Source organism: Pristis pectinata, chromosome 3 (assembly GCF_009764475.1).
Source record: "Pristis pectinata isolate sPriPec2 chromosome 3, sPriPec2.1.pri, whole genome shotgun sequence".
NCBI classification, from domain to species: domain Eukaryota; kingdom Metazoa; phylum Chordata; class Chondrichthyes; order Rhinopristiformes; family Pristidae; genus Pristis; species Pristis pectinata.
Window position 1 is genome coordinate 57470045 of NC_067407.1, and position 12203 is coordinate 57482247.

The following is a 12203-nucleotide window of genomic DNA, read 5'->3' on the forward strand; positions in this document are numbered from 1 at the left end:
AATGCAAAGGTGATATCATTAAAATATACACAATTCTGTTGGGCCTGACAGGGTAGATGCAGGGAAGATGTTTCTCCTGACTGAGGTGTTTAGAACATGGGTTTCCAAATCAGAGGGTGGCCATTTAGGGCTGAGGTGAGAAGAAATTTCTTCATCAAGACCATAACAATTCTTTGGTATTCTCCACCCAAGTGGGCTGTGGAAGCTCAGTTGCTAAGTGTATACAAAACAAAGATCGAGAGATTTTTGGATATTAAGGGATTGAAGTAGTATAGGTTTGGTGCAGGTAGATCAAAAAGTAGAAAATAAAGTGGCATTGAGGTGAAATATCAAGCATAAGCAGACATGATGGGCTGAATGGTCTATTTTACTTCTAGTTCTCATGGTCTTAAGCTCTTATTAATGGTTTCAGCTCTGTGGCAGGAGCAGAAGTTTGAACTCAGCGATTTAAACAAGGGATAAGTAGTACTTATTTCACCCACAACAGCCTCTCAAGGACTTGGAGAGGAATGATACAGAGGGTAGTTTTCAAGGATGGAAGGAGTGAATATGGTCAACTTGAAGAGAAGAAGAACAGTTCCTGGGGAGAAAGTCTACTTAAAAATTTCAGCTTGCATAGAAGCCAAGAAGACAGGTTGTGTGGCCACCTGTGTAGTTGAGATAACATCTGGAGAACCAGGCGTGAGGCTTTTGATGAGATTGAAACTAGAGAAAAATGCAACCAAAGGGGTTGGGAATGGGAGAGTGGGGATCCCAGACTTTGGTCCAGTGGGCAAGGGGGAGGAAGGGAAGCAACAGAGGTGGCTGGCTAGATAACATGGATCTTGGGGACAGAGGCAGCCACAAGCTCTTCCTATTTATTGTTCAAGATAAGAGAGGAGGAGGCTTTAAGGAGATGGTTTGTTCTGAAGAAGTGAAGCCACAGATCATCACTCCAGGATGATGCTGGAATAGAGAACAGTTTTGAGTGAGGAGAACAGCGTCTGATGATTCGTTACGCGATCCAGCCAGGTCTGCCATTGAATGGATAAACCAGATGCCTGCTGTAAATACCCAAGTCTGCATTCCCTGGATTTTAGGCATTGGCGGTAAAGCCGTGCCAGGGAGAACAACCAGGGTGAGAGACAATATAGGCTTTAACGAAGTCCAGGCCAACAAAGGTCAGAGTGATTGGCAAGACCGGTGGCTGCAGAAAGCTTATGATGAAAGCAGGGCAATATGCTAAGTAGCTATGGATAGAAATACCAGCTAAGTGACCATGTGCTGTATTCTGCATCAGAAATTTGTCTGGATTAAAGAGGTATTTCTGTTCCTTAGGATCTGAAAACGCTGCTTCAAATGTCTTGGGAGAGATGATCAAATTGTTCCTTCTCATTCAATCAATGTTCTGTTGGTTGTATTCTTTTGCAGGAAAAAAAGGCTTTTTGACTTCCTTTCACCAGTTTAATGAAATGATTATATGTGATTCATACAAAAAAGAGCACTGCAGAAAGGTATCAGTTCGCTATCTGTTCATAGTTACAGGAGCTATGTACATCTGTGATAAATTTTGAATGAGAGTTTAAGGACAGCCAACACAATTGCACTGAGTAAAGTCTTTATGATCTCTGATTATTTCCATATCACAGACTATTCCCAGGGGCAGAGTGATTTTCTTTGGTACCCCATCACGATCTAAGCATTAATAAGGGCAATAAGTGCCCAGGGTCCACAGTCTTTGCTACCACATCATGATCTAATGAATAACTGCTCTTGGCAATGGACTAATGATTTTGGTTCCTAGGCATTTATTGCCTTTATTAATGTTAAGTAGGAATAAGCTTGCACAACTTTAATGCTTAAAGGAGAATTCCCAGTAGGCCTTCACTATACTTTTAATAAGGCACATGGAAAAACAATTCACTAGAAAAATTGTAACAAAATTGCATGCATGTGCAATGCATCCAAACGTAGGACCACAACCTCACCCTCCCCAATCTCATAAAATAATCACAAAAATTCACAAAAACCTTTGAACAGCATTGTTCTTGGTGAAGAAAGGAAATATGATGGTTACTCACAAAGTGCACCTCTAATAATACATTCTGAACTTCGACCACGCAACCCCCAGTGCACCTGTTATCTTTACACATCTATAAACATGACAGAACAGACTCTGGAAAAAGGATCCTTGGCTCCATCAACAGAGGCATAACATATATAAGCACAGGAAAGTTAATCTGAACCCTCTGGAGATGACTGGTGTGGTCAGTGGTGAGCATTCTGGTTATTGTTGGGCACCACTCATTGGGAAGGATATCAATGTCCTAGTGAGGGTGCGGAGGAGCTTTACTGGTAAAGGTCGAAGAACAGAGTTGAGAAAATTGGTCAAAATCGTGGTTTTGAGAGAGCAAATAAAATAAAAATTTCTAAAGGCAGGAGGGTCGGTACTTTGATGGTACAGATTAAAGATGAATGGTGAACAAAGTAGAACTGAGGTAATGAGCAGTTACAATGCACTGCCTGAAAGGATACTGGAAGCAGATTCAACAGGAAGGAAGTGGTTGATGACTCAAAGTGGAGATTTACTTCTGTAATGGGCTAACAGCAGATAGTAGAATTAATTGGAAAGCTATAAAAAAATGTTGACACAGACTAGATGCCCTCCTTCTGTATTGTAACATTCCAAGTCTAAAAGTATTGTGGATAAAGTGTATCATAACTCAGTGCACCATGTACTCAGGCAAGGCTTAAAGGAAAAATTGGGAGGGGAGGGTGGCAGGGATTCCAAGTTCTTTGAGAATGTACATATTTATGACCAAAATTGTATCCTTCAATACATAGAAGCACAGCTGTTGCAGAGCTGTGGATGGTATAGTGGGTCTGCAGCCTATGTGGAACATATGCATTGATCCAGCCAGTGCTGGTCAGGATGGAGCCAAAGAGTTCAGCCAATGTGCAGATGCACTGCAGGCAATGACTTCTTTCATTAGTTTTCCTGCATCCAAAAAACGTCTATAATTCTAATTATTTACCAGGTTGTTAACTCTAATTATGCTATTTCTAGAAAGGTTTATCACAGGACATCCTACCTCCTGCCTCTCCTTTCCCATCGTTAAATTATTTTATAGCAAGTTTTCAAAGGAAATGAGTAAACAAACCTATTTCCCCCTCTTGGGTTACTCACAGCAGTGTCTGAGAGAACAAGGGATCCCTGGACACAACATAAGAGTCAGTTCTTCTTAGGCAGGTATATCTGATGTCCCAACAAACTGCTATTTATGTCAACTTTCCCAAAAGTCCACCATTCTTCCAAGAAGGCCAGAGCTGGTAATGAGGAAAACCTTCTAGAATCAATTCTCCCATGAAGAAAGACTTGTCTTTCAACATTGAATCAATAAGTTCTTTTCTTAATGCTTTGCAATCTGTTCTCCTGAATTCAATATCGCATAAATTCCATTTTCTTAAATACTAATAATGAATTCAACCCTGTAACATTTATCTAAACTTGTTGCCTTTGTCCTTCTAGGTGACAGAGGTCATGGGTTTCGGAAGTATTTTCCACAGGGCCTGATAGTTGCTTCAAAAGTACTTCATTGAGTATGAAGTGGCTTGGGATGTCCTGAGTTATTGAAAGGTATTCATGTTCTTTTTTGTTTCATTTAGTCTTCTCTCAGGAGGTATTTGAAAACTAGGGTTAATGATCTTAAAAAAGCAGAGTGGGGATTGGGAGTTGGGGATGGGTAGGTATAATTTTAACCTAATCCAGCAGGTGGGAACCTGACCTGATTCATCATCTATTTTACATACTAAATTCCAGCTTCTTATCAACATTCATTGCTTTGCCTGGGAAGTACAAATATGAGCAACATCTGAGGATAATAACAGCTCAGTTGCCATGTTGCTCTAAGCTAACAGAGTACTTACTTACTATGGAGGTACACATCTAAAAAATGGCCACTTGCTTGCTGGATCTATTGAAGTTTTACCTTATTAAAGTTGTCCAGTGCCAAGGAAGGAGTGAGGAAGCAAATTGGACTAAACAGAATCGGAACTTGCAAATCTCCTCAGTTTACACATTTCCTCCCAGAAGCACTTTATTGTAATTATTGCTGGTAAAATAAGAATGCAAGCCACATGTCATACAGCTTACACGTGAGACAATTATTTAGTCAGGGCACAGCAAATGTCTTTCAGTCACACAGGAAAAGAACCACAAGCCTTGAGGTAAAATTAATATATTCTGTTGGCTTTCTGAGAAAACAAACTGGTGGCTATAGGATATCTACATGTTTATTTTGCACTCATGATGCAACTTACTGAGAAGAAGATAATTGTAACGGGATGTAAATTCTAATTAAAGTATTTATAGGCCCCACATTCATGAGATTTAACATTTAAAAAGGGCCTTTTATTTAATGTTTAGGATTGGCGAGGCATCAGATTGGAATTGTAAATTACCGCTGCCTTGGGGAAATGGTTGACATAATCAAAGACCCAACCTACCCCGGACATTCTCTCTTCTCCCGCTCCCCCATCGGGCTGAAGATACAAAAAGCCTGAAAGCTCGTACCACGAGGCTCAGGGCATCTTTTTATCCCACTGTCATAAGACTATTGAACGGTCCCCTTGTATGATAAAATGGACCCCTGGTCTCACAATCTACCTCATTATGACCTTGCACCTTATTGTTTGCCTGCACTGCACTTTCTCTATAACTGTAACACTATATTCTGCATTCTGTTATTGTTTGCCCTTGTACTACTTCAATGCACTGTTGTAATGAAATTATCTGTATGGATGGCATGCAAAACAAAGTTTTTCACTATACCCCAGTACATGTAACAATACAATAATAGACCAATTTAACAACTTGGATAATGACTGAATGGATGGTTAAGCAACAATCATAATTAATGAGCATGAAGCAGTCCTGTGCTGTGTGGGTGGACTTATCTTTGGCTGCAATCAAAGGACTGATTTGTACAAAGTGGAAACAATTACCAGCCATTTTGCAGGAAAATGAAAAAACAATGATGTCATCAAATGCCCAAGTGTAGTCTGGATGAGGAGGAAAGAATGCCAGGTTTTTTGTAGCTTCCCGACGCAAATCAATGAGGACGTGGAATGAACCATGGGAACAGGAAAACAACCCAAACGCTTTCCACTCGCGGATTGGAACGTAATCAGGAGTCCGCTTGTAGTAACCCTAGACGGAAACAGGAAACAGTGAGAGTGAAAAATAATAAAGTGTGCATGAGTGGCATGCAAGAGTGTTATTTGAACTCCTTTGTGAACAACTCCGTACTGGATTGAGAACAGAGTGAGACAAGTACAAAATACCTCTGTCTTTGCAGTTATCTCTGTTTCTTATGCTTGTCTAAAGGTTAAAACACCAAGTTTAGTGTAGTGTAAAAGTGATAATAAAAATGTGTTCAATGTACACACGCACATGATATTTAGAACCATTACAGTTGCCTAGAAACCATGCAAAATCTGACACCTTAAAAACAGCCCTGATTCCTGGGCCAAATGGTAAATGTAGTTGCAAAGCAAGGGTGGAGATCACAAGCTGGTAGTGCATTAACCTGCAGGTACACTTTGCCTTCTGCATAGTAAAGGACCTTGCAATGATACCCACTACTGTAGGCAGCAGCTTCCCTTGGTGAAGTAACAGCAGATACTAAAAAGGAACAGCGCTGAGGATGTCTTCTAAGGGAAATCAGTGCCAATGCTGAAGGAGCACTGAAAAGTGGAGCTGCGATTGACCCATGAATACAGACACCCTGAAAAGCTGCCCGATAGAGAGTAATGCTTGCCAGGCAAATTATAACAATAAAACTTATGTTTTGTTTGTGTCCAACCACAAAGAGCAAGGACGCCATGGCAATTGTAATTAAAGGGGTGTGACAATTCTTATAACGCATCAATTGTTCTTGTTTCTCAGCAATTTAAAATAAACAAACATACATAATATGGAGTGTATGAAACCATCCTGTGGAGTGATTAACCTTCTGACAAACAACTTTGGTAACTGTGGAGGAATGCCTTTTGAGGCAGGGAGTTACCTCTGTCCTTTCACTTTTAAGCATCTCGACTCCAATTTAGCTCAGACCCAAGGAAGGAATGGCTTGACTTGCTGTGCATATAGTTTGAGGTAAAATCAGCTTGTGTTGGTCTCAACTCAGCTCCAAAGTGAGTGAGTGAAGTTGATCAATAATGACTACAATGAACAATTGAGTTGAAAGGGAATAAGAGTGGCTGGTGGAAGAAACAAAAGGATTATGGATGGATATTTAAGATAAGGATGAGACCATCAAATTAGAAAGGAACTGGAGGGTTAGATCAGCAGTGTTACCTTAAGTACCTTGATCAAACAGATTCCGCTATTGTCTGGAAACCTAAGAGTGGATGCAGGGATGATGTTTCCCAGGGCTTGGTATGCAGAACAGGGATGACAATCTCAAACAAGGATTGGCCACTCAGGATGGAGATGAGAAGTGAACTTTGGAATTCCTTACACATAAAGGCTGAGGAGCCAGTTGCTGATGATATTCAACAGAGAGACTGATAAATGACTGATAAATGTTTGCAAATTAAGTGAATCAAGGGTTATGGGGTTAGTCGGGAAAGTGGCACTGAAGTTGGTGTGATCTCGTTGAATGGTGGAGCAGGCAAGAGGGCCAAGTGGCCTTCTCCTGCTTCTATTCTTATATTTTTATCTGGAGCTGTATCCAATATTGTAATCATTTGGATAGATTTACTTAACAAAAAAATGTATTTTTAAGATAGGGCATATTATGTTGTGATCATATTACTAAAGCAGAAGTGTAGAATAATGACTTGATTTCAAATCCTACTGCAGCCTTCTGAGTATTTAAGTTCAAATTGAGTGTGGAAAAGTATAGACCTGGAGCACTGAATGGTCTTATCCTATGGAATAAGATTTTAGTGGAGAATGATGTGCATAAAAAGCTACTTTGAGTAAAAGTAGCCCTGCAGCTGCTGGATTGAGGTAAAGACTCAAACAATTTATTAGTGTCATTGAGGGAAGAAGCCAGCCATCCTTACCTGATCAGGACATGTGGATACTATTCATGTGGTTTTATTGGAAGAGAAAAAATACTAAATCAACGATTTACTTACTTAATAACAGGGTTTAGGACTGTTGGTTTAAAGCAACTTACTTGTGGTGTCATACCGCACCAGAAGTTTGAGTACAAGGTGCTTGAGTCCAGCATGGGTGCGACCACAGTCAAATTTTCAGCAATCATCATATTTAGTGTCTGCTCATTCGTCAAGAAGTTGTCTGTATCTACAAACTAGAAGATAAAGAGGTTGAGACAAAAGATTCATTCAGTTACTATTAAAAGAAGGCTGCTTTGTGCCTCTTAATATTAGATTTTCCCACGTAATAACGTATTACCTCCAATTTATCCAAAGCTATATTTACTTGTAGTCTGACCTCACCACTCCACGCAACAAGAATTAGAAAAAAAATTTCAAATATAACTCTAAATAAGGTCTGTAGTCAGAGACAGTGTCTGCAATACATATTCCTAATTGCTTTGCTGCGTCCGGTATCACAAATTTATTTAAGGTAACAATTCCAACCAGTCGATCACAACTTTTTAAGCAACAACAATCTACTGGAAGAACTCAGTGGGTCGGGAAGCATCTGTGGGAGGAAAGGAATTGTTGACGATTCGGTCGAAAACCCTGCATCATCCTCCCACAGATGCTGCTTTGACCCGCTGAGTTCTTCCAGCAGATCGTTTGTCGCTCCGGATTCCAGCATCTGCAGTCTCTTGTGTCAACATCCTTTTATTCTATTTCTCGGTACTGTGGAAGATTAATGTGGTAGCTGAGAAGTTACACATTCAGTACGGTACAGACCTCACATATCAGGCATACATACTGTTCATAAGATTGCTAACTCTGGTTGGATGTATTCTTGGAAGCATCAGCATGGCAGGCACGGAGGTGTAGCGGTTAGCATAACGCTAGTACAGTGCCAGCAACCTGGGTTCAATTCCAGCTGCTGTCTGTAAGGAGTTTGTTACATTCTCCCCGTGTCTGTGTGGGTTTCCTCTGGGTGCTCCGGTTTTCCTCCCACATTCAAAGACGTACGGGTTTGGAAGTTGTGGGCATGCTATTTTGGTGCCGGAAGCATGGCGACACTTGTGGGCTGCCCCCAGAACACTCTACGCAAAAGATATATTTCACTCCGTGTTTTGATGTACATGTGACTAACAAAGATATCTTATCTTATCTTATATGACCTTCCCACCTCCTCCTGCCCAATTCCTAGATTCTTGTTCTAAGCATCAAAGGAGTGCCTTAGCATATCACCCACCAAAAATAGAGGCAGTGAGCAGTTGAGCTAATAGCATTTGTGCCATTCCAAATGATAATTGACCAGTGGTCTCCTGGTTGACTTGGGAGAGGCTGTGGCCTGAAAGAACTTTCACTTACCAGGATGTAGTCAGCCCACTTCTCCCTTGCAGTTTTCAGGGCCATTTGTCTCAGTTTCATCATATGTGAGAACCTGGAACTGGTCCAGTGTTTGGGGCCTATTTCATCACTGTAGTACCTGGAAATCAACACAAAGCTGCTGGATCAGAGGTGGGACCAAACCCCATTGAAAAATAACAGATCGCACACTGACATTTCAGTGGGGAGGGGAATGAGGAGAGATCCAGCTTTGGTAGGGACTCATTAATGACAAAATTGGGCAGGGTGTATAATGACTGTCCATTTTGCAAACATGTAATTGTCTTCTCCCCCACTCAGAAAAGACGAGGCAATTGGCTCCTGAACCAAGTCAATATGTCAAGAACGCCAAAGAGCAATTGAGAAAGAGCTAGTTTTGCCCATAGGACCAGCGCAAACTGCAATTCAAAGTCAAAGAAGAGTTTATTGTCATATGCACAAGTACATGTATGTACAGGTGCAATGAAAAACTTACTTGCAGCAGCATCACAGACACATAGCATCATATTAGCAGCATTCACAAGAAAAACATAAATTAAACATAAATTATACACAATTTTTACAAGAAAAAAACACAATTAGAACAAAACAAAGTCCATCTGAGTGCAAATTGATCAGAGTGGTCATAGTGTTGCTAAACTGTAGTGGTGATTAAGGTCAATACACAAAAAGTGCTGGAGGAACTCAGCAGGTCAGGCAGCATCTAAGGAGGGAAATAAACAGTCAACGTTTCAGGTCAAGACCCTTCATCAGCACTGGAAAGGATGAGAGCAGAAGCCAGAATAAGAAGCCTATCCAGCCTAGTTCTCCTATTACTCATCCACCCAATGGGGACAATATACAGCAGATACCAGTAGTGTAGTGGTTAGCATAACGCTTTTACAGCGCCAGCGACCTGGGTTCAATTCCGGCCACTGTCTGTAAGGAGTTTGTACATTCTCCCTGTGTCTGCATGGGTTTCCTCCGGGTACTCTGGTTTCCTCCCACATTCCAAAAGGTGTACAGGTTAGGAAGTTGTGGGCGTGCTATGTTGGCACCGGAAGTGTGGCGACACTTGTGGGCTGCCCCCAGAACCCTCTATGCAAAAGATGTATTTCACTGCGTGTTTCGATGTACATGTGACTAATAAAGATATCTTATCTTATCTTAATTAACCTACCAACCCACACATCTTTGGGATGCACCAAGAAACTGGAGTACCCAGGGAAACCTGTGCAGTCACAGGGAGAATGCGTAAAATTCACAAAAAAAGCATCCGAGGTCAGGATTGAACCTGGAGCCATGAGGCAGCAATGCTAACTGCTGCACCACCCCGAAATTTACTTGGGATTGTGATCCAGGGCTTAACATAGATGCCACAGCCAAAAAAGCTCACCAGCGCTTCTACTTCCTCAGGAGGCTAAAGACATTTGGCATATTCCCTTTGACACTCACCAACTTTTATTGGTGCACCATAGAAAGCATCCTATCTGGATGCATCATGGCTTGGTACGGCAACTGCTCTGCCCAGGACCGCAAGAAACTGCAGAGAGCTGGGACACAGCCCAGTGCATCACGGAAACCTCCCCTCCATGGACTCTTGTCTATACCTCTTGCTGCCTTGATGAAGCAGCCAGCATTAATTAAAGACCCTATCCACCTGGGTCATTCTCTCTCCTCCCCTCTCCCATCAGGCAGAAGATACAGGAGCCTGATGGTACATATCATCAGGCTCAAGGACAGCTTCTATCCCATGGTGATAAGACTATTGAATGGTTCCCTTATACGATAAGATGGACTCTTGACCTCATAATCTACCTTGCTTGACCTTGCAACTTACTGTCCTATCTGCAATGCACTTCCCTGTAGCTATGACACTTTACTCTGTATTTTGTTATTGTTTTTACCCTGTACTACCTCAATGCACTGTGTAATGAATTGACCTGTACAATTGGCATACAAGACAAGCTTTTCACTGTACCTTGGTACAAGTGACAATAATAAACCAATACCAATACAATTTTCAATACAGCCCTCAATGTATATGACCTTGGTAACTTGTAGAGATGCCCAAATATACACAGTGGGAAACCAGTGGTGTGCAATGCAAGACTGGACATCACCTTCTACATCTACTACATTCAAGAAAGCATGCATGACCCCCAAATGATGCTGGCCAGTCATACAGTAGCAGGTCCCACAATATGAGACTTATTTTGCAGTTCATGGACCTGCTTTATGTAGCTCCACTTTAAACATAAGTGCTCACCCCACCATGTAGATCTCTATTTGGGCTTCCTCCACCACCACGATCCATCATGACCACTCCTCCTCTCAGGAAACCTCCCACCTTCGCCTGTTCATAACCCACCTCCTGCAGTTGATAGCAATGACCCTCCCCAACCCAATGACGTCCCGCACCTGATCCTTAAGCTATTGATTTCCTCCCACCCTCTAGTGACACGTAAGAATTTTGCAGCTGGAATCACATTGCGTCTGCTCCATCCATAAACCACCCATTTACAAAAATAATCCCATTTTTTACTCTTCCCACATTTCCCTTCACAATTTTTCAGTGGAAATTAACCCAACCCACATGCCTTTGGGATGTGGGAGGAAACCCAGAGCACCCGGAGGAATCCCACATAGTCACAGGGAGAAACACGCAAGCTCCACACAGATAGCACCTGAGGTCAGGTTTGACTCGGGTCTCTGGTACAAGGCAGCAGCTCTATCAGCGGCACCACGGTGTCACCACAGGTAGTTCAAGGCAGCAACGCCCCACAATATCTTTGAGAGTTCCAGGAGAACACTCCTGCTCCTTTAGAACCCACAGAAATAACAGAAGCCTTTTCTTTAGAGTCTCTCTTCTCTCTTTCACTCATGAAAATTTGCAGCTCGGGTCACTGGTAAACAAATATTCGTTGGCCCTCTGCTTCCAAACACTGATGAATTTCTGGTCTGACAAGTTTTGAGGTGGAGGCAAACCAAAGAGATCTTTAAATCTAAAGCTTGTTTTCACTCTAACTTTCACCAAAATGTTAACTCTATTTCTCCCACCACTGATGCTGTCTGACCTGCTGAGTACTTCCATCGTTTAGCATTTTCTGTGTTTTCAGTATCCACAATATTTTGCTTTTGTAACCATTTCAAGGCACTTATTGCATTTGGGGTTTGCAACAATATTTAGCGAGTTATCAACTGAATCAAAACCGATTACATAGAACATAGGAATAATTACAGCACAATTCAGGCCCTTCGGCCCACAAAGCTGTGCTGAACATGTCCCTACCCTAGAAATTACTAGGCTTACCCATAGCACTCTATTTTACTCAGCTCCATATACCTATCTAACAGTCTCTTGAAAGACCCTATCGTATCAGCCTCCACCACCGTTTCCGGCAGCCCGTTCCACGCACTCACCACTCTCTGAGTAAAAAACTTACCCCTGACATCTCCTCTATATCTACTCCTCAGCACCTTAAACCTATAACCTATAAACCTAAACCTCCGAACTAAAGTTAAATTTGAGGCAGTACGTTCTGGAATCTAATTTTATTTACGCAGATATCCTTTGTCATTCTCCATGTTTCACATTATTTTACGTTGCGTTATACTGGGCTGCTAATCTTATGTGTTCTAACTATACAGTCTGCTTGTATGCCCACTCTAATACCTATCCTTACCATTCTATTCACAGGGATTTGGCTTCTTCATTATACAAGCTGCCTTCACATCAAAATACTCTCACT

At 41.7% G+C, this 12203-nt stretch overlaps 1 protein-coding gene across 1 annotated transcript in view; it reads right to left on the reverse strand.

Moving 5' to 3' along the window:
* The window catches only part of LOC127568168 (procollagen galactosyltransferase 2-like), a 143670-nt gene that overhangs the window by 33693 nt on the left and 97774 nt on the right, over window positions 1-12203 (reverse strand). The window contains 5 exon segments of the mRNA XM_052011598.1: window positions 4984-5100; window positions 5103-5142; window positions 5144-5188; window positions 7167-7301; window positions 8455-8572. Of these exon segments, the coding sequence (XP_051867558.1) occupies window positions 4984-5100; window positions 5103-5142; window positions 5144-5188; window positions 7167-7301; window positions 8455-8572 (455 nt within the window).